Below are 22,512 nucleotides of genomic sequence, written 5' to 3' on the forward strand. Positions count from 1 at the left end.
AATTATTGGAGAAAGATAGCAAGATGATAAGTTGATGCAGGTGTGGGTGAGAGTAGGTCAGAAGAAAACAAATGGGGTATTATTGGGGATGCTCAGAGCCAACATGAACTTGATGGACTGAATGGTCTCCTGTGTTGTTAAAAAAATATAAACATGAAAACGTGTGCTCTGAAAAGATCAGAATCAGATTTAATATCATTGACATATGTAGTGAATTTTTTAGTTCTGTGGCTGTGCTGTAAATAAAATACTATAAATTACAATAAGAAATATATATTTGAAATTGAATTTCAGAAATGGTTGAAAAGGGGAGTAAAAGCAGTGAGGTAGTGTTCATCGGTCTGTTCATTGACCATCAGTACTCTAATAGCAGAGGCGAACAAGAAGTTCTGAGAACTTTGAGAGTGAGTCTTCAGAGTCTTGTTCATCACTCCCATATTACTGTCTATGAATGTTTAAAACAATGAAATAGATTGCTAGCAGCACGCACAAATTGTTGGGGGATCTCAGCAGGACAGGCGGCATTTATGGAAAAGAGTACAGTTGATGGTTCAAGCCGAGACCCTTCAGCAGGACTGGAGAAAAGGATGAGAAGTTAGAGCAAGAAGGTGGGGGAGAGGAGGAAGAAATACAAGGTGGTGGGTGATGGGTGAAACCGGGAGAGGCGGAGAGGTGAAGTAAACAGCTGGGAAGTTGATAAGTGAAAGAAGGGGGAATCTGGTAGGAGAGAGTAGAAGACCATGGAAGAAAAGGGGAGGAGCACCAGAGGGAGGTGATTTAAATATCTCTGCTAGGGCCCATGCAATTTGTGCACTAGTCTCCTGTAAGGTTGAGGGACTCCTGGTCAGGTAACATGTCGTTTTCTCTGTGGGATTTATACGTTCTCATTTATATGATTAATATAAATCCTACAGGAAAATCAACACAAGGTCGACAAAAATCGCAAGGAAAGAAGGAAGAAATTCACTCATATACTGTGTGGACACCAGTTGCAGGCACAACTGAGGATTTTTCACCACATTTCTTTTGCTGTGTATTGGAGAAAGTGCGTGACAAAACTGAAATTTCGCCAAAACTTCTCATGTTCAAGTTCAGGTTCAGTTTATTTTCATACAACCGTACACATGTAAACCATCAAATGAAACATCGTTCCTCTGGACCAAGGTATAACAACACAGTAAATATAACTCACACACAACCGTACACATATATACCATCAAACGAAACAATGTTCCTCTGGATCAAGGTGGAACAACATAAGACATATAATTCACACACATAAAAGAAAGTAATATTACCACAAATAAATTAACAAGTAATAAAGTGCACTTACAACAGAAGTTCAGAATCAGAATCAGATTTATTATCACTGGCACGTGACGTGAAATTTGTTAACTTAGCAGCAATTCAATGCAATACATAATCTAGCAGAGAGAGAAAAAAATAATAAATAAAATATTCCCTGGAGTATAGAAGAATGAGGGGAGATTTGATAGAGGTATATAAAATTATGATGGGTATAGATAGAGCGAATGCAAGGAGGTGTTTTCCACTGAGGCTAGGGGAGAAAAAAATCCAGAGGACATAGGTAAAGGGTAAAGGGGGAAAAGTTTAAAGGGAACATTGGGGGGGGGGCTTCTTCACACAGAGAGTGGTGGAAGTGTGGAATGAGCTGCCAGATGAAGTGGTAAATGTGGGCTCACTTTTAACATTTAAGAAAAACTTGGACAGGTATATGGATGAGAGGTGTATGGAGGGATATGGGCCAGGTGCAGGTCTGTGCTACTAGGCAGAAAAATGGTTCGGCACAGCCAAGAAGGGCCAAAAGGCCTCTTTCTGTGCTATAATGTTCTATGGTTCTATGGCATCAATTAGACCAGTGCCCAAGAAAAGCAGGGTGAGCTGCCTTAGTGACTATCAGCCAATAGCACTCACATCTACGACAGAGAAGTGCTTTTAGAGGTTGGGCCCACTGCAATTTGCCTATCACTACAATAGATCTACAGCAGACACAAACTCATTAGCTCTTTACGTGGCCTTGGATCACCTGGACAACACAAATACCTACATCAGGGTGCTGTTTATTGACTACAGCTCAGTGTTTAACACCATCATTCCCACAGTTCTGATGGAAAAGCTCCAGAACCTGGGCCTCTGTACCTCCCTCTGCAACTGGATCCTCAACTTCCTAACCAGAAGACCACGATCTGTGCCAATCGGAAACAGCATCTCCACCTCACTGACAGTCAACATTGGCGCACCTCAGGGATGTATGCTTAGCCCACTGCTTTAGTCTGTCTACACCAATGACAATGCAACCAGGTACAGCTCAAATGCTGATGATACCACCATTGTTGACAGAATTTCAGAACTTCATTATCAAAGCATGTATCCGCATCCAACTCTGAAATTTGTCTTCTCTGGATAGCCACAAAACAAGGAAGAGTATGAAAGTCGATCAGAAAGAAACATCAAACCCCCCCCACAAAAAAAAACAGCATCCCAATCATCAATCCGCACCCCCCTATAACTCCTCATCCTAACACACAAAATGGAACTGGAACATTGACCCCCAAAAAGCAACCCCTCACCTGCACAACCCCCCATCCACTGCACCACCGCCCCCACAAAAACAGACAGCATCCCAATCATCAACCCGCCCCCCCAAAACTCCCCATCCCAACACACAAAACGGAACTGGAATATCGACCCCTACAACACAACCCCTCACCGGCACAAAAAACTAACAGAACATCAACCCCAATCACCCTCCCCACGCACAACAAAACAGAAAAGGAACGGGCAAGGTAGCAATGGGAAAAAGTCCACAATCCACAAACACAGAACCACAATACTATCCTCCGATATCACCAACATTCATCGAAAGAGAGGGATACCACACGAGTCAGTGAGGCCTACCTCCCTGGCACAGCAAGCCAGAGTGATAGGCCACTCACAGATTCCTTCTCCAGCAGCAATCAAAAGGCACGCAGTTGGCATGGAAACTCTCACTCACTTCCATGTTTGCCTCAAGGTCTCAATCTGCCTTGACAGGTGAAATGGAGTTGAACAGTGGCCTGCACCCCAGCTCAAAGTTCCTTCTAACCAAAGCTGTCCAAGTATGCACTCGCTCCCTGGAATCTTCTGGGAGACAGCAAAGTGCAGGATCACTCAGTCGATTGCCAAACTGTAAGTCACAGGCTCCAACAGTCCCAGAAACACATTTAATATGGAAAAAAGATGTAAAAGGGATATTTTCATGAGCTATGTGGAAGATGTTGACTGAGGGAACGTTTCACACTGGTACCATCTTGACCAGGTAGTTGAATGGTGTTGCAGCTTCAACCTTGCATTCAACGTCAACAAGAGATGATTGTGGACTTCAGAAAGGGTAAGACAAGGGAACACATGCCAGTCTTCATAGAGGGATCAGAAGTGGAAAGAGTGAAAATGTTCAAGTTCCTACATATCAATATCTCTGTGGATCTCTGATGACAGGGATGGACAAACACACAATGTACAAAAGACAACGCCCTCCAGTCTGACAGTTATACCCTACCTGTCCTTTTTCAAACTTGTTGAGATGATTTGACCTCTTGAGGTGTCGTTCTCCTGTGTCAGTTGTCTCACCGTAAATGTTAATGAAGACGTTCGCATCTGTTCCTGCACCGAGGACATTCCCAGTAAACACATGGACAGTGTACGAGTTCTCTGTAAATACAAAGATGAAGAAAAATCTGTCAACATCATAAAAACAGGGAATGCCGGAAAGACTCCGTAGGACAGATAGAATCTGTGGAGAGGGAAATAGAGACCATAAGACATAGGAGCATATTTAGGCCATTCAGTGCATTGAGTCTGCTCTGCTATCTCATCATGGCTGATCCCAGATCCCACTCAACCCCATACACCTGCCCTCTCACCATATCCTTTGATGCCTTGACCGATCAGGAATCTATCAGCGTCCGCTTTAAATATACCCACAGACTTGGCCTCTACTGCAGTCTGTGACAGAGCATTCCACTCTATGGCTAAAAAAAAAATCCTCCTTACTTCTGTTCTAAAAGGTTCCCCTCAATTTTGAGGCTGTGCCCTCTAGCTCTGGATACACCCCCCCCCCCCAGAAGAAACATTCTCTCCACATCCACCTTGTCTAGTCCTTTCAACATTCGGAGGTTTCAATGTGCACTCGTCACACCATCCGGGTGACCAAGGACACCACATTCAGAGAGAGGTCATGGCGACTGGCACCTGCAGAGGTGGAAGGGCATATCAGGACTTTCCAGCATGTCATGGAGAAAACAGTGGGGGATATGAACTTCCTTGAGGAATTGGCGAATCTGGATCATCTCATGGTGTTTGGGTCCAAATTGGAGGAACATGAAGCAAGGCTACTGAAGGTGCTGGGCCACCTGAAAGCTGAAGGTTAAAACTTTCCCTGGACAAGTGCCAGTTCTGCAAGACGTCCATCAGCTATGTTCAGCACATAGTCTCACGGGATGGAGTATGGATCCGGCTAAGATAGAGGCGGAGACCACATGGCCAAGGCCCCAGACTGTGAGCGCTTTGTGCTTGTTCCTTGGGTTCTGTGGTTAATATCAGAGGTTCGTGAGGTGCAATGCGAAAGTAAGTCACCCGTTGAATCAGCTTCTGTGTGGTTACCCTCCTTTGGGGAAGAAAGGGAGGTGGACAAAAGGAGAGGAGGCTAAAGAGTATCTTAGCCCTTTGGAGCCTTTTGGACCAAGGTGGGATGTGAAATGTGAAGAGGCCTTTCATTTGATGAAGGAGATACTGACCCAGGCGCCTGTGCTGGCTTTTGAAGACCCCCGATTACCCTATGTATTGCATCCAGATGCCAGCAGAGAGGGCTTAGGGGGTGTCCTGTGTCAGGATCAGGGCACTGGGTGGAGACCTGTTGCGTTTGTCAGCCGAAGTCTGTCACCCTCTGAGAAAAATGATCCCACACACAGGTTGGAGATCCTGGCATTGAAATGGGCTGTGGTGGATAAGCCGAGTGACTACCTCTATGGTGCCAAGTTTTGAGGTAAAGACGGACAACAATCCCCTAACTTGAATCCTGACCTTGGCAAAACTGGATGCCACAGGCCATCATCGGTGGTTGGCGGTGTTGTCTGCCTCTGATTTCAGCCTAAAGTACTGGCCGGGAAGTAGGAACATTGATGCGAATACAATGCACATGAGGGACTGGATGGGGATGAGGAGTGGGAAAGCGTTCCTTCCCCAGGAGTGAAAGCCATGTGCCAGTTTGCCATCACGGTGAAGGCAGAAGGAAGGCAAGGGCAGGATCGAGCGGTAGATCAATCGGGAGCTTCTGATGAAGCCATTCCACAAGCTCACTGTAACCTGACTGCTCTGAAGACAAAGCAGTTGCCAGAATTGAGTCCTGGGGAAGTGGCAGCTTCTCAGCAAGATGACCTGGGCATTGAGTGAAGCCAGAGGTTGAAGAGTACTGCAAGTGCATTGGATGTATACGGAGGAAGACGCTGCTTATGAGGGTTGCTCCATTGTCCCACTTGCAGAGTGCGGGGCCACTTGACCTGGTGTCTATGGATTTCCTGTCAATAAAGCCAGATGCCAGCAACATGGCAAATGTCTTGGTCATTATGGATCACTACACCAGATATGCACAAGCCTTCCCTACTAAGGATCAGAAGGTGTCCACTGTGGCCAAAGTTTTGTGGGAGAAGTATTTCATTTATTACGGCCTCCACAGGTGAACACATAGTGATCAAGGATGGGATTTTGAGAGTAGGCTCATGCATGAGTTACTGAGCATGCTTGGAGACGAGAAGTCGAGGCCTTATCACCCACAGGGTGACCCCAGCCTGAGAGGTTTAATCGGACTTTGCTGAACAAGCTCGGAACCCTGGAGATCAGCAAGAAGAACAAGTGGAGTCAACTGGTCCACTGCTACAATTGTACACAGAATGAAGCCACCGGGTACTTGCCATATTATCTGATGTTTGGGCGCGAGGCGAGGTTATCCATTGATCTTTGTTTTGGGGCTGACGAGGAAGACCTACTACTGAAGATTTATCTGAAGAATGTGTCTGATATGAGAAGAGAGCTGAAAAACGCTTATGAATTAGTTGAGCTCGCGGCTACCAAGCAGAATCAAGGAAATAAGAAGAGGTATGATCAAAAGGTAAGGTTCTCCTAACTCATGCCAGGAGACCGGGTCCTCATAAGGAATTTGGGGCTACCTGGAAAGCACAACTTGGCTGACGACTGGGTGGCTACACCCCATGTGGTGGACAGTCAGATGCCAATGTACCGGTTTTCCGGGTGAAACCAGAGGATGGGAATGGGCTTGTCAAGATTCTCCATTGGAACCACCTTCTGCCCCTGGGACAGGAGGTGCAGGTTGACCCAGAGCCCGACCTGGAGCCTACACCTAGTAAGAGGTCTCTGTGGCAACACGGGGTGACTGCAGGACCAACAGCAGGAGAGATTAGACCAGCTCCCACCCCTGACCCTGAATGGGATACTGACTCGGAGGATAAGGAAATCGGGGTGTGGCATATGCTGCCCTTTGCTGACTCCCCACTGACTGAGGAAGAGATTCCCAACCCTGCTCATGCCGAGGCAGGTGAAATCGGTGGAGGGGAGGGGGGATCTATCTGTGGACAGCCCGGGTTTCAGCAGGACAGTAAAAGGGAAGAAGCAGAACGCAGCCAAGTGGCAGAGTGACCTGAAGGCATGAGTGATAGACTGGGGGTGGCCTCACCATGTAGACCAGAAGTATCCCAAAGAGTGTCTGAAACTGAAGAAGTAGATGATGGGGTAAGGAGGTCTCAAAGAGTCAGGAGACCCCCAGATAGGCTGGCCTATGTAGCAGCGTGGGAACAAAGTGTTGCAACTATCCCCCTAGTGAGATAGATATGTCCCTACCCTTTACAAATGGATTGGAGGTGCTGACAGTATGAAATTCCTTTGAAAGCGGTGGTATTAAGATGAGGTGACAAATTATTTCAAGGTCATGAGGACATGACTATTTTGGTGGGGAGAGAAGTGTAATGCCCTGGTTTATATTATGTTACTGTTCTGCTGTATATATTGCATTTTGTGCTGTTCTGTGTGAGCTGCTTGTTTTCCACTTATGTTTCGGTTATTGTTGAGGATAAGAGATGAGGAGGCATGTCCGCCATCCAATTAGGACGGTCGAATTGAAGGGAAGGTGTCTCTGGTGAGGGGCACAAAGGCTGGGCTTGTGTTTTTTTTTGTTGTTCGAGAGAAATGAAGACAGAAGACGCTGGAGAGATGAGGTCGTAGGATTTGACATGGAGCGGGGCATGATTTGACGAAGCCCGGGGTGAGATCGATTGAGGATCGGTGACTTGGGGAAACTGTGAGCTTCAACTTGTGCACGTTAGACTGTTCCATAAAACTGGGCCCTTTTGGTTTTTTGTTCTTTTCTTTACTAACCCTTTAGTCAAATTAAGAGTTATAAAGCTAAACCTTTTAATTGTATGTGGTGTACTGTCTGTTATTTTGTGGCACTCATTTGTAACAGGGTAACGAATTACACAGCACCCACACAAACAGGGGGTTTGGGGCGGGCTCGTGCCTCAATCTCACATGTTTGGTGGGGCTGGAGATTGTCCTCCCTAGACTTACTCAGCCGAGGAAACCAGACTTTTCAGATGTAAGCCAAACATTGCACATCATCAAAAACACACTAGCCCTATCGTGAAGCATGGTGGTGGCTGCATCATTCTGTGGGGAAGTTTCTCTGCAGCAGGCCCTGGAAGGCTTGTGAAGGTAGAGAGTAAAATGAATGCAGCAAAATACAGGAAATCCTGGAGAAAAACCTCATGCAGTTTGCAATAGAACTACGACTTAAGAGAAGATTTGCTTTCCAGCAAGGCAATGACCCCAAGTATAAAGCCAAAGCTAAACAGGAATGACTTAAAAACAACAGTTAATGTCCTGGAGTGGCCAAGTCAGAGTCCAGACCTCAACCCAACTGAGAATTTGTGGCTGGACTTGAAAAGGTCTGTTCAGTCATGATCCCCATGCAATCTGACAGAGCTTGAGTAGTTTTTTAAAGAAGAATGGGGAAAAATTGCAGTGTCCAGATGTGCAAAACTGATGGAGACCTTCCACACAGACTCAAGGCTGTAATTGCTGCCAAAGGTGCATCTACTAAATACTGACCTGAAGAGGGTGAATACTTATGCAATCAATTATTTCTCAGACAGGAAAAGATTAGCCAGAGATAAATCAACCTATGAGCTTGCTTAGCCTGAAAAGTTTTGATCTGATGTACTTAAGAGTCTTGACGATGACTTTGGTCACTTGGATTGTACCCTGGATTTAGTCAGAAGCCAATTTTTTTGGCCCAAGACAGCTGCTGATGTTGAACACAAAATTAAAACATGCAGTCGATGTGGAAGAAGAAAGACCTTGCCTGTAAAGCTGTTAGAGAACATTGTGACTACTCAACCCTTACTGCTGGTCTGCATGGACTTTCTTACATTAGAACCCGATCAAAGTAACACACTGATCATTTCACTAAATATACTTTATCTATTCCTACACCTAACCAAAAAGCCAAGACGGTTGTGAAATGCCTATGGGAGCATTTCACCTTGCATTATAGCTATTCTGAATGCCTACAGCAATAGAGGGCCTGACTTTGAATCCCGCTTGATTAAAAAATTGTGTGAGATAGCTAGAATTCAAAAAGTCAAAACTATTCCATATTATCCCAGAGAAAACCCTGTCGAGAGGTCTAACAGGACCCTGAAGTATGATGGGAACCCTGGAGACAATAAGTATAAGTCACTGGCAAGAATCCGTGAATCCCGTAGTTCATGCTTGTAACTGTACTAGGAATGAGACGAGTGGCTTTAGTTCGTATGAACTGATGTTTGGACGACAACCCAAACTCCCAGTTGACTTAAATTTTGGACTACCCTTGAAAGACAAACATTGTACATCACAGTCTCGTATGTACCAAACTTAAAATCTCATCTTGAGGAAAGCCTCAAAATAGCTATGGGGAACTCACAGAGAATGGCACACAGAAACAAGACTAGATATGACAAACATGTGACAACTTCAAAGTTGGAAGAAGGAAACAGTGCTCGTAAGGAAGGTGTACAACGAGGTAAAAATAAACTTGCTGATAAATGGAAATAATACTAGATCTAATTAGAGAAATTAGAGTAATAGAAGTCATCTTAATGAATCTCACTGATTCTAACTAAAAAGGAATTTGGTTTTCGTTTGATATCTCAGATTTGGGATCTAAATAGAATGTCGGAATTTTGAATTCTTCTTGCTCATGTAAATATTTTGTATATATTGCTATTTTTACAAACAAACTTGCTTCCAGAAGTGTGTGTTTTCTATTCACTGCCTCCTTCCAATACCTAGAGCTCTGATGGCCTACCAGCACATAGTGTAGCCAGTCACACGAGATAAGACAAGCACTACAATATCATTGCAAGCTTTATTTAACTTCCAGGTTTAGTTAAAGAACTGAATTTAAATTCACTAGGTGGAACCTTGAACTGACATCTCTGGTTCAGTAACTGAACCATCATGTTACCGTATCTACCTTTAGAGATAGGTTCGAAAGCAGGAATACAGCCATCATCCGCAGATGTAGTGGGTCTGTGACCAGTTTTAGACCATTAGGCCATAAGACCAAGGAGCAGAATTAGGCTCATTGAGCCCATCTGGACTGCTTCAGCATTTCAACATGGCTGATTTATTTTCCCTTTCAACCCCATTCCCCTGCCTTCTCCCCAGAACCTTCGATCCCCTGACTAATTAAGAACCTATCAGCCTCCACAACCATTTGTGGCAGCAAATTCCACAGATTCAACACCCTCTAGCTAAAGAAATTCCTCCTCATCTGTGTTCTAAATGGACGTCATTCCATTCTGATGCCATGCCCTTTGGTCCTAGACTCCCCCACTACAGGAAACAATCTCTCTACACCCACTCTATCTCTCAGCCTTTCTATATTAGTGTCATGACTCACTTCAACAGTGTAAGTGAAGCGATTTATCAAAGATGAAAATGAGCCAGGAATCTCCCTTACCTTCCAGGTCCTCAGCATCTTCTGGCAGGAGTTCCACCACCAGCTGTCGGTCTCCCTCGTCGCTGGCCAGCCAGCGTTGACAGTTGAAAGTGTAGGTCTCCACCACTTCCTCTGGTATGGCATTCACATCCTCCTCTACCTTCTTTTTCTTCTTCTTCTTCTTTTTGTCATCCTCCACAGTCTGGAGCTTCAGACGGCTGATCCTGATGCAGTCCAGGAACCAGCCTGGAGCAATACCACTCCCATCATGGCCCACACGTAGTTTGACCAATCTGCCCACATCCAATGCCTCAATCTGTGCATGTGCAAAACAGCCACTTCATCAGAGAGTAAGGACATAATCACAGGAACAAAAATAGGCCAAGATCAAAAGAAATGTTACTGAAACCAGGGCAGTGGTGTGCTCCCCCTTCAGGCAATTGGAATTGGTTTAAAATTCTCACACATATGGAGATACTGTGAAAAGCTTGTCTTGTATAGTGTTCATACAGATCAGATCATTATACATTGAGGTAGAACGAGGTAAACCAATAACAATGTGGAATAAGGTGTGACAGCCACAGAGAAAGTGCAGTGCAGGTAGACAGTAAGGTACAAGATCATAATGAGGTAAATTGTGAGGTCAAAAGTTCATCTTTTTGTACTAGGAGACCATTCAAAAGTCATATAACAGTGGCGTAGAAGCTGTCCTGGAGTCTGGTGGCACATGCTTTCAGGCTTTTGAACCTTCTGCCTGATGAGTGGGGAGAAGAGAGAACGCCCAGGGAGGGTGGGGACTTTGACTATGTTGGCTGTTGACTGAGGAAGCAAGAAATGCCTTCTCACTGCCTTAGTAAAATCAAAATGAAATCACCTGCCCAATTACTGAGCTGATCCCACAATCTATGTTCTCACTTTCAAGGAATCTACAACTCACATTCTCAATGTTCATTATTTACTTATTATTAATATTTTGTTTTCTTTTTTGTATTTGCATAATCTGTTGTCTTTTGCACATTAGTTGCTTGTTTGTCTTAGTTTGTGTACAGTTTTTCATTTATTCTATTGTGCTTCTTTGTATTTACTGTGAATACCCATAAGAAAATGTAACAGGGTAGTAACGGTGACCTATTGGGGCACCACCATGGGATAGTGAGTGGTTAGCTTGCGTCATCGGAGTTTGGAATTCAATTCCGGCACTCTGTAAAAAGCTTGTACATCTTTCCCATCAACACGTGGGTTTCCTCCCACAGTCCAAAGACATACTGGTTAATAAGTTGTCATTGTAAATAGTTCTGTGAGTAAGTTAGGATTAAGTGGTTGAGTGAACTCGGCCTTTTCTCCTTGGAGTGACAGAGGATGAGAGGTGACATGATAGAGGTGTATAAGATGATGCGGGGCATTGATCGTGTGGATAGCCAGAAGGCTGAGATGGCTAACACAAGGGGGAATAGTTTTAAGGTGCTTGGAAGTAGGTACAAGGGCGATGTCAGAGGTAAGTTCTTCACAGAGAGTGGTGGGTCAGTGGAGCTTAGAGAAATAGAGGGCTATTCGGTAGGGTAATTATTGACAGTTTCTAGAGTAGGTTACATGGTTGGCACAACATTGTGGGCCAAAGGGCCTGTAATGTGCTGTGGATTTCTATATTCTATGTTAAATTGGTGGATTCCTGGGCAGTGTGGCTCATTGGGCCGGAAGGGACTGAGGGACTGTTCTACACTGTATCTCTAAATAAATGCATATATGTACTTTGATAATAAATTTACCTTGAACTGTGAAGTGTAAACGTAAGACCATAAGATACAGAAGCAGAAGTGGGCCATTCGGCCCATCGAGTCTGCTCCGCCATTCAATCATGGGTTGATCCAATTCTTCCAGTCATCCACACTCCCCTGCCTTCTCCCCATACCCTTTGATGCCCTGGCTAATCAAGAACCTATCTATCTCTGCCTTAAATACACCCAATGACTTGGATTCCACAGCTGCTTGTGGCAACAAATTCCACAGATTTACCACCCTCTGACTAAAGTAATTTCTCCGCTATCCCTAGCAGCCTCTCTTGAATCAAAGGGAGTTTATATTGAACACAGAGCGGTATAGCACAAGAAAAGGCCCTGTGGCCCACAACATTGTGCTGAACCAATTACATTAGGAATCAAATGACCAACTAAACTAATCCCCTTTGCCAACATAATGTCCATATCATTTTTTTTCTCATATTCATGCGTCTATTGAAACGTCTCTTAAACACTTCTATTTGCCTTTGTAGGCACCCACCACCCTCTGTGTAAAAAACTTGCCCTTTACATCTTGTTTAAAATTATTCCCTCTCACCTAAATGCATGCAGTCTGGTTTAGGATTGTGAATGTTGGTAGCTCGGGTCATTCGATTGCCTAGGTCCTGATTGGCTATCCTTCAGCTGACCTCTGAATTCTACTGGTTCTTAGGCGTTGGTAGATGGCGTATACTTTGATATGTTTGTTTACAGAGTTATCAGAGGAGAACCATGCTTCTAAAAATTCTCATGTTTGCCTGCGGCAGAACGCCCGTGGTGTCCTCCTCTGTCTTCACGTACCGTGATCAGCGAGAGTGGATCATGTCTCCGTATAGAAGATTGTACTGGCACCAACAGACTGGTAGAGCATGTGAAGTAGAGGCCTGCATACTTCAAAGGATCTCATTCTGCTCAGGAATTAGAGCAATACTGGCCCTACGTGTACACAGCCTGCCTATCAAATCTCATGGGTGATCCTCCTCCTTCCCTTTCTCCCATGGTCCACTCCCCTCTATCAGATTCCTTCTTCTACAGCCCTTTGCCTTTTCACCCTTTCACCTCCCAGCTTCTCACTTCATTCCCCTCCATCACCCACTCACCTTCTGTCCCCCTCACCTGGTCTCACCCATCACCTCCCAGCTTGTACTCCTTCCCCTGCCCCTCCTTCTTATTGCGGCTTCTTCCCCCTCCCTTTCTGGTCCTGATGAAGGGTCTCGAGCCGAAATATCGACTGTTTATTCCCCTCCATAGATCACTGCTTGACCTACTGAGTTTCCCCAGCATCTTGTGCATTTGCTCTGGATTTCCAGCATACAAAATACAAAAATAAATAATAAATAAATAAGCAATAAATATTGAGAACATGAGATGAAGAGTCTTTGAAAGTGAGTCCATAGGGTGTGGGAGCAGTTCAGTGTTGGGGTGAGTGAAGTTATCCCCTCTGGTTCAGGAGCCTAATGGTTGAGGGGTAATAACTGTTCCTGAAGCTGGTGGTGTGAGTCCTGAGGCTCCTGTACCTTCTTCCTGATGGTAGCAGTGAGAAGAGAGCATGACCTGGATGGTGGGTGTCCCAGATGATGGATGAATTCTGAGATTTGACTGTTTGATTGTTCCTGAACCTGGTGGTGTGGGTCCTGATCCCAATCCTGCTTGATGTAACAACCACTCTCTCCTCCATCCCCAACCCCCAGACCCTCTCCTTCAGTCTCCCTGCTCCCAAGCCTACCTTAAACATTTCTGTTTCTCCTCGGACAAAATTGTCTGAACGACTATGGAGGCGGATTAATTCAGTTTTCCCGAGTTTTCCATACATCTGGATGAAGACTTTAGCATCAGTACCGGCTCCAGTGACATCTCCCGTGCACACCTCCACTTGGTAGTTTATTACTGGCCAGAGACACAAGCAATTGAAGTTAAATACATTACAGGTCCATATCAAGGTGGGATACAGAGTGCAGAGCAACCATGCGTTCATGTAGGGTAAACCCTACTTGTGTTCTTACTCCAGCTCTTTCCTCAGGTTCCCTCACACAAAAACCTGCAACATTACATACAGTTCTGGTTGCCCCATGAGAGGAAAGATGTTGAAGTTTTGGAGAGGGTGCAGAAGAGGTTCATCAGGAATGATGCCTGGATTAGAGGGCAAGTTCTATAACAAGAGGTTAGACAAACTTGAGTTGTATTCTCTGGAGTGACAGAGGCTGCGGGGAGAAACATAGAAAACCTACAGTACAATACAGGCCCTTCGGCCCACAAAGCTGTGCTGAACATGTCCCTACCTTAGAAATTACTAGGCTGTTTTTTCCGGTGACATCATCGTCGAGAATGGCAGCTTAAGTCACTAGTTCCTCCAGAAAAACGCGTATTAAGCCCCATTAACCCATCAAATATAATATTTTTCGGAAAATATTTGAACTGAAAAGAGGGGCAAGAATGGGCAGAAGAAATGGAAATAAAAAAAGCAACACTGCGGAGCCTGTGTCTGAGAGGAGTGCAGCGAGCGGCTCTCCGACCCAACCACGTGCGAGCGAGGCAGCCGCTGGGCCTCGTTCAGATGAAGCGGCAAATGTCTTCGAAATCCTGAAAGAAATAATGGAGGTCCAGAAAGATATAAAGCAGCAGCTCCGTGATATTAAGGCAGAGCTTGCCAGCGTTAATCAAAAAATAGCGGTGGCAGATACTTGAATTGAGAAGGTGGAAGATCGCGTTCAAAATGTGGAACGGACACTGAGCAAGACAATAAAAATCATACATCACCAAGAAGGTAAACTGCTTGATCTGGAGGGAAGATCACAGCGGAAAAATATCAGAATCTACCAATGTTCCCGAAGGAGCGGCGGGCCCGTCTATAACGGACTTTGTCGGAAAGTTACTGCGGGACGCGCTGGAGATTCCCCCGGCTATGGAGCTGGAAGTCGAAAGAGCCCACCGCGCGTTAGTCCCAAAACCTGCCCAGGATAGAAAGCCACGATCAATTATAATTAAATTCCTTCAGTACAGCACCAAGACGGAGATTCTACGAAGGGCCTGGGGTAAGAAGATAGTGTTTTTAAGAGGATAAATTAATATATTTCGACCAAGATTACCCCCCTGCAGTCCTCCAGAAACGCAAAGAATACTAAAGCAAAATACGATTAGATTTCAAACTCCGTACCCTGCTAAACTTCGAGTGTTTTATGACAACGGGATGCAGTTATACCAGACAGTGGAAGAGGTGACTACAGACATGAGGGCCAGAGGATTGCCCGTCAGCATGACCAAAACGAAAGAAAGCCTGACTGAGGAATTGTCCTGCTCGGCTTGGGAAATAGTGCGAGAATTGAGAAGGCAGGAGACGGGAGGAAGCCGAGAGAAACGTATCAGGAAGAGACCAGGAGTTTCCCAAAGATAGTCCTCACCCCTTTCAGAAGAGCCATAAGGTTTGGCTAACTTTAAAAATGCTGAAAAGCTAAACAGAAGCAAAAGTACACAGTGATATACCTATCTCGAGAAATACTTATTATAACGTGGATTTTATATTACTTAGTTGTTATTCTTTATTCGCTCACTTACTTCTTTTTCCCCACCAAAATGAGAATATATATGTGTATGTGTGTAATGTGTGTGTGTGTGTGTGTGTATGTATGTGTACGTATATATGTGTGTATATATATAGGAGGAGTACACAGGGAAATCTTTTCTGTGTAATGGATTTGTTCACTGACTTTTATGAATACTGCAATGGGGGCCCTCAACTCACAAATAGGAGGGGTTATCCCCCACAGCTAGACATTTCCTCTAGCTCAACGCAGGGTCATCTACTAGAGACCTCAGCCTTGGAATCACACGTTCGTTGCAATTTTTGCTATTATTTGAGTTTCTTGGTTCTTATTTGTTCAGGCAGTAGATCGATTACGTTTTATTCTAATTTCGATGATACATTGACAGATAAACACAGATGGCTAAGGACAAGGTAAAATTCATTTCTTTTAATGTAAATGGGCTATTAAATCCAATCAAACGTAAGAGAATTTTATCCAAAATGAAAAAAGAACAAACCCATGTAGTATATTTACAGGAAACTCATTTAAGTGATAATGAGCATAAAAAACTAAAGAGAATGGGCTTCAGTAATCTGTTTTTCTCCTCATATAAATCAGGACATAGGAGAGGAGTTGCTATTCTTATCTCAAGTAAGCTAAATTTTGAAAAAATATTCAAAATGGGAGATAAAGAAGGCAGATATATTCTGGTAAGGGGGAATATAGACGGCAATTCAGTTACTCTATTGAATATATAGGCACCCCTGGGAAGTGTTATTGGTTTCTTTCAGAAAATTACTGATATTATGGTAATGGAAACAGAAGGTCTCCTGATATGTGGGGGAGACTTAAATTTACAATTACTACCAAACTTAGACTCTTCCAATAGAAAAACCTATGAAACAAAATCTTTACATAAGAAAGTTAATACACTTTTTGAGGATGTTGGTTTAATTGGTATATGGAGAGACCTTTTCCCTGACAGAAGGGATTACACTCATTATTCTGCTCCACATTCTGTATATACAAGAATAGACTATTCATAACATTTGGAAAAGACAAAGACAAAATAAACACCTGTGGAATTGGGACAATAGATGTAAGTGACCATGCACCTATATATTTATCTGTTGATATTGACCTACAACCAAAGAATACTATTTGGAAACTAAATTCAAGTCTACTCAATGATCTGTACTTTAAGGAACAAATTAAAAAAGAAATTGGTCTCTACTTAGAATTTAATGATAATGGAGAGGTTTCACCTCCCATTTTATGGGATACTCTGAAGGCTGTCTTGAGAGGGAAAATTATAGCGATATCTTCATATAAGAAAAAAATAAGGAATAAAACATAAGAGGAATTACAAAATAGGCTGAAGGAACTAGAGAAAAAAAACACAAATTGAATTTGGCACAGGATACATTAGGGGAAATTTAAAAAATTAAGAATGAAATAAATAGTTTGGCTATGCAAGAAATCAGGAAAAACTTAATGTTTCTGAAACAGAGACATTATGAAAGTGGATCGAAATCTATGAAAATATTGGCGTGGACACTGAAAAAAAAGATAGCAGAAAATACAATTCATAGAATTAGGGACCCAAGAATGAAAATGATAAAAAATAAGCTAAGTGAAATTCAAGAAGCTTTTGAAGTGTTTTACAAAATGCTACATTCCAAAGTTCCAGAGGGAAGCATAACCCAAAGTGACACCTTCTTGAATTCTCTAGAGTAACCCACTTTAAGCAAAGAACAAAATAGAAGGATGACTGCTGACATAACTGAAGTTGAATTAAAAGCTGCAATTAGTGGCTTAAATTAAGCAAGTCACCAGGATCAGATGGGTTACGGCAGAGTGGTACAAAGAATCTTAAAATGAGTTAATTCCTGTTTTACTCCCCACACTGAACTGGGCTCTAAAAGAGGCACAAATGCCACCCAGTCATGGTTGATCCTTTTCCCCCTCCTCAGCCCCACTCCCCGGTCTTCTCACCGTAACTTTTGATACCGTGTCCTATCAAGAACCAATCAAGCTCCACCTTAATTACACCCAGTGATCTGGCTTCCACAGCTGCCTGTGGTAACAAATTCCACAAATTGACCACACGCAGCATAAGAAATTAATACACATCTCTGCTTTAAATGGATGCCTCTCTACCCTGAGGCTGTGCCCTCTTCTCCTAGACACTCCCACCATGGGAAACATCCTTTCCACATCTACTCTGTCCAGGCCTTTCAACATTTAAAAGGTTTCAATGAGATTCCCCGTCATCCTTCTAAATTCCAGTGAGTACAAGCCCAGAGGTATCAAAAGTTCCTCATATGATAACCCTTTCATTCCTGGAATCATCCTTGTGAACCTCCTCTGGACCCTCTCCAATGCCAACACAACTTTTCTTAGATGAGGAACCCAAAACTGTTCACAATACTCAAGGTGAGGCCTCACCAGTGCTTTATAAAGCCTCAGCATCACATCCTTGGTCTTGTATCCTAGAGCTCTTGAAATGAATGCTAACATTGCATTTGCCTTCTTCACCGCTGAATCAACCTGCAAATTAACCTTTAGGGTGTTCTGTACAAGGACTCCCAAGTCCCTTTGCAACTCAGATTTTTGGATATTCTCTCCATTTAGAAAATAGTTCATACATTTATTTCTACTACCAAAGTGCATGACCATGCATTTTCCAACAGTGTATTTCATTTGCCACTTCCTTGCCCATTCTCCTAGTCTGTCTAAGTCCTGCATCCTACCTGTTTCCTCAACACTATCTACCCCTCCAACAATCTTTGTATTATCTGCAAACTTGGCAACAAAGTCAACTATTCTATCATCTAAATAATTTATATACAGCATAAAAAGAAGCAGTCCCAACACTGACCCCAGTGGAACACCACTAGACACTGGCAGCCAACCAAAAAAGGATCTTTTATTCCCACTCACTGCCTCAACCAATCAGCCAATGCTCTAACCATGTTAGTAACTTTTCTGTAATACCATGGGCTCTTAACTTGGTAAGCAGCCTCATGTGTGGCACCTTGTCAAAGGCCTTCTGAAAGTTCAAATATACAACATCCACTGCATCCCCTTTATCTGCATCCACTGCATCTACTTGTAATCTCCTTAAAGAATTCCAATAGGTTTGTCAGGCAGGATTTTCTCTTCAGGAAATCATGCTGAACCATGTCCTATCTTGTTCTGTGTCACTGTGATGTGGGGATAGGAAGTTCAATGTGAAGCTGATGTTACGTACGCGCAACCCTGTAAAAATATCAGCAGCAATAGGACACACCTGGAGTCTGGTGTTGCTGTCAACAAATCTCTATTTTATTAGTAACTACCAAATATAGAAACTTAAACCAGGTAAACCAAGAGTTAGCAGTGTAATGCATATACAGGTGTGTAAATAAAGTTCCCAAACTTATTCAAGCTCAGGTGGCAAGAGTTGCAGTCTTACGATGGTATGCAAGAAAGTTCACTTAAATCCATGGAACTGAGGTGAGAAAAAGGTATTTGTACTCCAAATAAACAGTTGTCATCAATCTTCCCATTGTCCTCCGAATCCTTCAAGTCAGCCAAATGTGACTACACTAAGGGTAACGTCTTCAAGTGGTAAGGTTACCAACCCAGGCAAGGGTTAGACGCACCAGTGGTTCCCACAGGGTCACCCTTACTGATAGCCACTGATCCAGTTCCACGACATATGAAGTAACTCCAACAGTGATTTGCCACAGGGGTGCCTTTCTTCAGTGAAATACCACACCCAGACAAAGGGTAAACACACATGCGGTACACACAAAGATTCCCCCCACCACCATCACCACAGAACCCACTCCTGTGGATTAACTATGTGACAATCACACTTGCGTTTTCAAATGGAATCAAACCCACCCTTATGGGCTACTTAGAGAGAGTTTAAACAGTGATCTCTTTGTTTCTTCTGTTTCAAACCTTCCTCTCCTCTCCTCTCTCTGCAAACTTCTTCTAGTTGCAGCAAACTTGTGAGAGTCATTTATCAATACTCTGGATCAATCTCAACTCACCCTTTTGGGCTACTGAAAGTTTAAACCAGCAACTGACTCACTGGTGTCTTTCATTCACAGAATCCATCTCAACTCTGAGCTGTGTGGCTGTGTGTACTTGTATATTCAAAACAAGCCGCGAACTTGTATAAACAATCAATTGTCCATCAAATAACTCCACCTCCTCTCTCACCATAGTAACGAAGCAATTTTGTAATCAGTAGAAATCCAACAGTGTCCAAAAGTCAGAGTCATTCTCTTGGCGTTTTAAAGTGACAGTCCACAGAAAAAATGAACCCTAGGGGTATATAACACTGAGAAAGACTGAGGTTTTGGGTATGAAGTGAGCAGTTTGTTTCATTAGCACTGTGGGAACGGGAGAGTTTCAAGGGCTTAAATCAAACCACTCTCAATGATCACAAACACATTTCGAGCAGCACAGTTAGCACGATGTTATTACAGCTCAGGGTGTCAGAGTTCAGAGTTCAATTCTGACATCATCTGTAAAGAGTCTGTATGTCCTCCCTTGGAATGCTTGGTTTTCTCTGGGTCTCCAGTTTTCTCCCACAGTCCAAAGACATGCCGGTTAGTAGGTCATTGCAAATTGTCCTGTGATTAGGCTGGGGTCAAAGCGGGGTTGCTGGGTGGTGGGGCTGGAAGGGCCAGAAGGGCCCGTTCCACATTGTATCTCAATAAATAAACAATCAACTAAAGAGCAGGGAAAGAGGAATACCTTCTTGCAGTAAACTCAGAGGAGAGGAGCATCCTCAATTTAAATCTTATGCTGGTATGCTTACTTACATTTTTCAATCTCCGTGATCTCACTGGGGTATATCTCGACCTCAGTCTTGCCATCTGCTTCGTCCTTGCAGAGCCACCGGTGAGCCGGGAACATGTATTCCTTTCCATGGGCTGGAACCTTAATCCGAACGTTGTCCAGGAACCAGCCGGCTCGTAGTCCTACATTATCATGTCCAATTAGCAGACGCTTTAGCTGTGGACACGAGGAGTCAGCATCAGTTTTGGAAACATTTCTACACAGGCTCAAACCCAAAGTAGAAAGGCTGAAGTTTGGTTACTGGGTGACCATAATATGTGCCATATTATTATCTCATAGTTAAAGCAAGAGAAAGAGAGAAAAACCACACAGAAACAGGCCCTTCTGTCCGCCTGGACTGTAGCCCTTCATACCCCTCCCATCCTTGTACCTATTCAAACTTGTCATAAATGTTGACATTGAACTTGCATCCACCACTTACGCTGGCAGCTCGTTCCACACCCTCACCACTAAGTGAAGAAATTCCCCCTCATGTTCCCCTTAAACATTTCACCTTTCACCTTTAACTCGTGAACTCTTGTAATCTCATCTAAACGCAGTGGAAAAAGCCTGCTTGCATTTACTCTATCTATACCCCTCATAGTTCTGTATACTACAATCAATTATTTCCTTAATCTTCTAAGGTCTAGGGAATGAAGTCCTAACCTAGTCAATCTTTCCCTGTAACTCAGGTCCTCAAGCCCTGGCAACATCCTTATAAATTTTCTCTCCACTCTTTCAATTTTATTCACATCTTTCCTGTAGGTGGTGACCAAAACTGCACACGATACTCCAGATTAGGCCTCACCAACATCTTATACAATTTCAACATAACATCCCAACTCCTGTACTCAATACATTGATTTATGAAGGTGAAAATGCCACAAGCTTTCTTTACGACCCTATCTACCTATGATGCCATTTTCAAGGAATTATGGACCAGTATTCCCAGATCTCTCTGTTCTACCAAACTCAGCATTGCCCTACCGCTCACCGTGTAAGACCTATCCTGGTTGGTCCTCCCTCCTGTCAGCATTAAATTCCACCTGCCATTTTTCCAGCTGGTCCAGATCTCACTGCAAGTCTTTGCCGTCTTCCTTGCTGTCCACTACACCTCCAATCTTGGCTTCATCAGCAAATTTGCTGATCCAATTAACCACATTATCACCCAGATCATTGATATAGATGACAAACAACAAACGGACCCAGTGCTGATCCTCGTGAGATTCCACTAGTCACAGGCCTCCAGTCAGAGGGGCAACCATCTAATACCTCTCTCTGGCTTTTCCTGCAAAGCCAGGGTCTATTCCAATTTACTAATTTATCTTGAATGCAAAGTGATGGAACCTTTTTGACCAGCATCTCAAGTGAGATCTTGTCAAATGCCTTGCTTAAAACCATGTAGACAGCATCCACTGCCTTGCCTTCATCAACTTTTCTGGTAACTTCCTTGAAAAACTCTAAGTTTGGTTAGATATGATCTACCATGCACAAAGCCACACCGACTTTCCCTAATCAGTCCCAGTCTATCCAAATACTTATATATCCAGTTTTCAGAATACCTTCCCATAACTTTCCCATTACTGATATCAGGCTCACCAGACTATAATTTCCTGACTAATTCTTCGAGCCTTTCTTGAACAACAGAACAATATTAGCTGTCCCTCAATCCTTTGGCACCTCACCCATGGCAAAGGAAGTTTTAAATATCTTTACTCTGTCCCTGGCTATTTCTGCACTAGCCTCTACAGGGCTCGAGGGAACACATTGTCGTGCCACAGGGGTTTATCCACCCTAATTTACCCCGAGACAGCAAACACCTCCTCATTGCCATTTCATTGGCTCTTCATTCAGCTGGACAGCAAAGACATTACATCAGATGCTCTTTATCGACAGCATCTTGCCATTCAATACCATCGTCATCTCAAAACTAATCAATAAGCTCCAAAACTTTGGAGCTTCCTGTGTAATTGGATCCTCAATTTCCTCACTTGTAGACCCTAGTCAGTTCAGATTGGCAACAACATCTCCTCCACAACCTCCATCAGCACTGGTGCATCACAAGGCTGTGTGCTTAGCCCCCTGCTCTACTCACCTTACACTTATAACCAAGTAGCTAAACACAGTTCCAATGCCATATTCAAGATTACTGATGACAGCACTGTTAGAGGCTGAATGAATGGTGGTCATAAATCACCATACTGAACCATATGGCTGAGTGGTGCCATAACAACAACCTCTCACTCAATGTCAGCTAGACCAAGGAATTGATTGCAGACTTCAGGAGAGGGAAACCAGAGATCCAAAAGACAGTCTTTACTGG

The 22,512-nt window shown here is 43.6% G+C and overlaps 1 protein-coding gene across 1 annotated transcript in view; it reads right to left on the reverse strand.

Annotated features, from left to right (window-relative positions):
• The window catches only part of LOC140737585 (lipoxygenase homology domain-containing protein 1-like), a 394,473-nt gene that overhangs the window by 137,098 nt on the left and 234,863 nt on the right, over positions 1–22,512 (reverse strand). Inside the window, exons 23-26 of the mRNA XM_073064021.1 lie at positions 20,174–20,366; positions 13,556–13,716; positions 10,076–10,370; positions 3,560–3,711 (exon numbers count right to left, since the gene is read on the reverse strand). Coding sequence (XP_072920122.1) covers positions 3,560–3,711; positions 10,076–10,370; positions 13,556–13,716; positions 20,174–20,366 — 801 coding nt within the window. The remainder of the gene's footprint in view (positions 1–3,559; positions 3,712–10,075; positions 10,371–13,555; positions 13,717–20,173; positions 20,367–22,512) is intronic.

The sequence above is a fragment of the Hemitrygon akajei genome, chromosome 13 (assembly GCF_048418815.1).
Source record: "Hemitrygon akajei chromosome 13, sHemAka1.3, whole genome shotgun sequence".
Lineage (NCBI taxonomy): Eukaryota > Metazoa > Chordata > Chondrichthyes > Myliobatiformes > Dasyatidae > Hemitrygon > Hemitrygon akajei.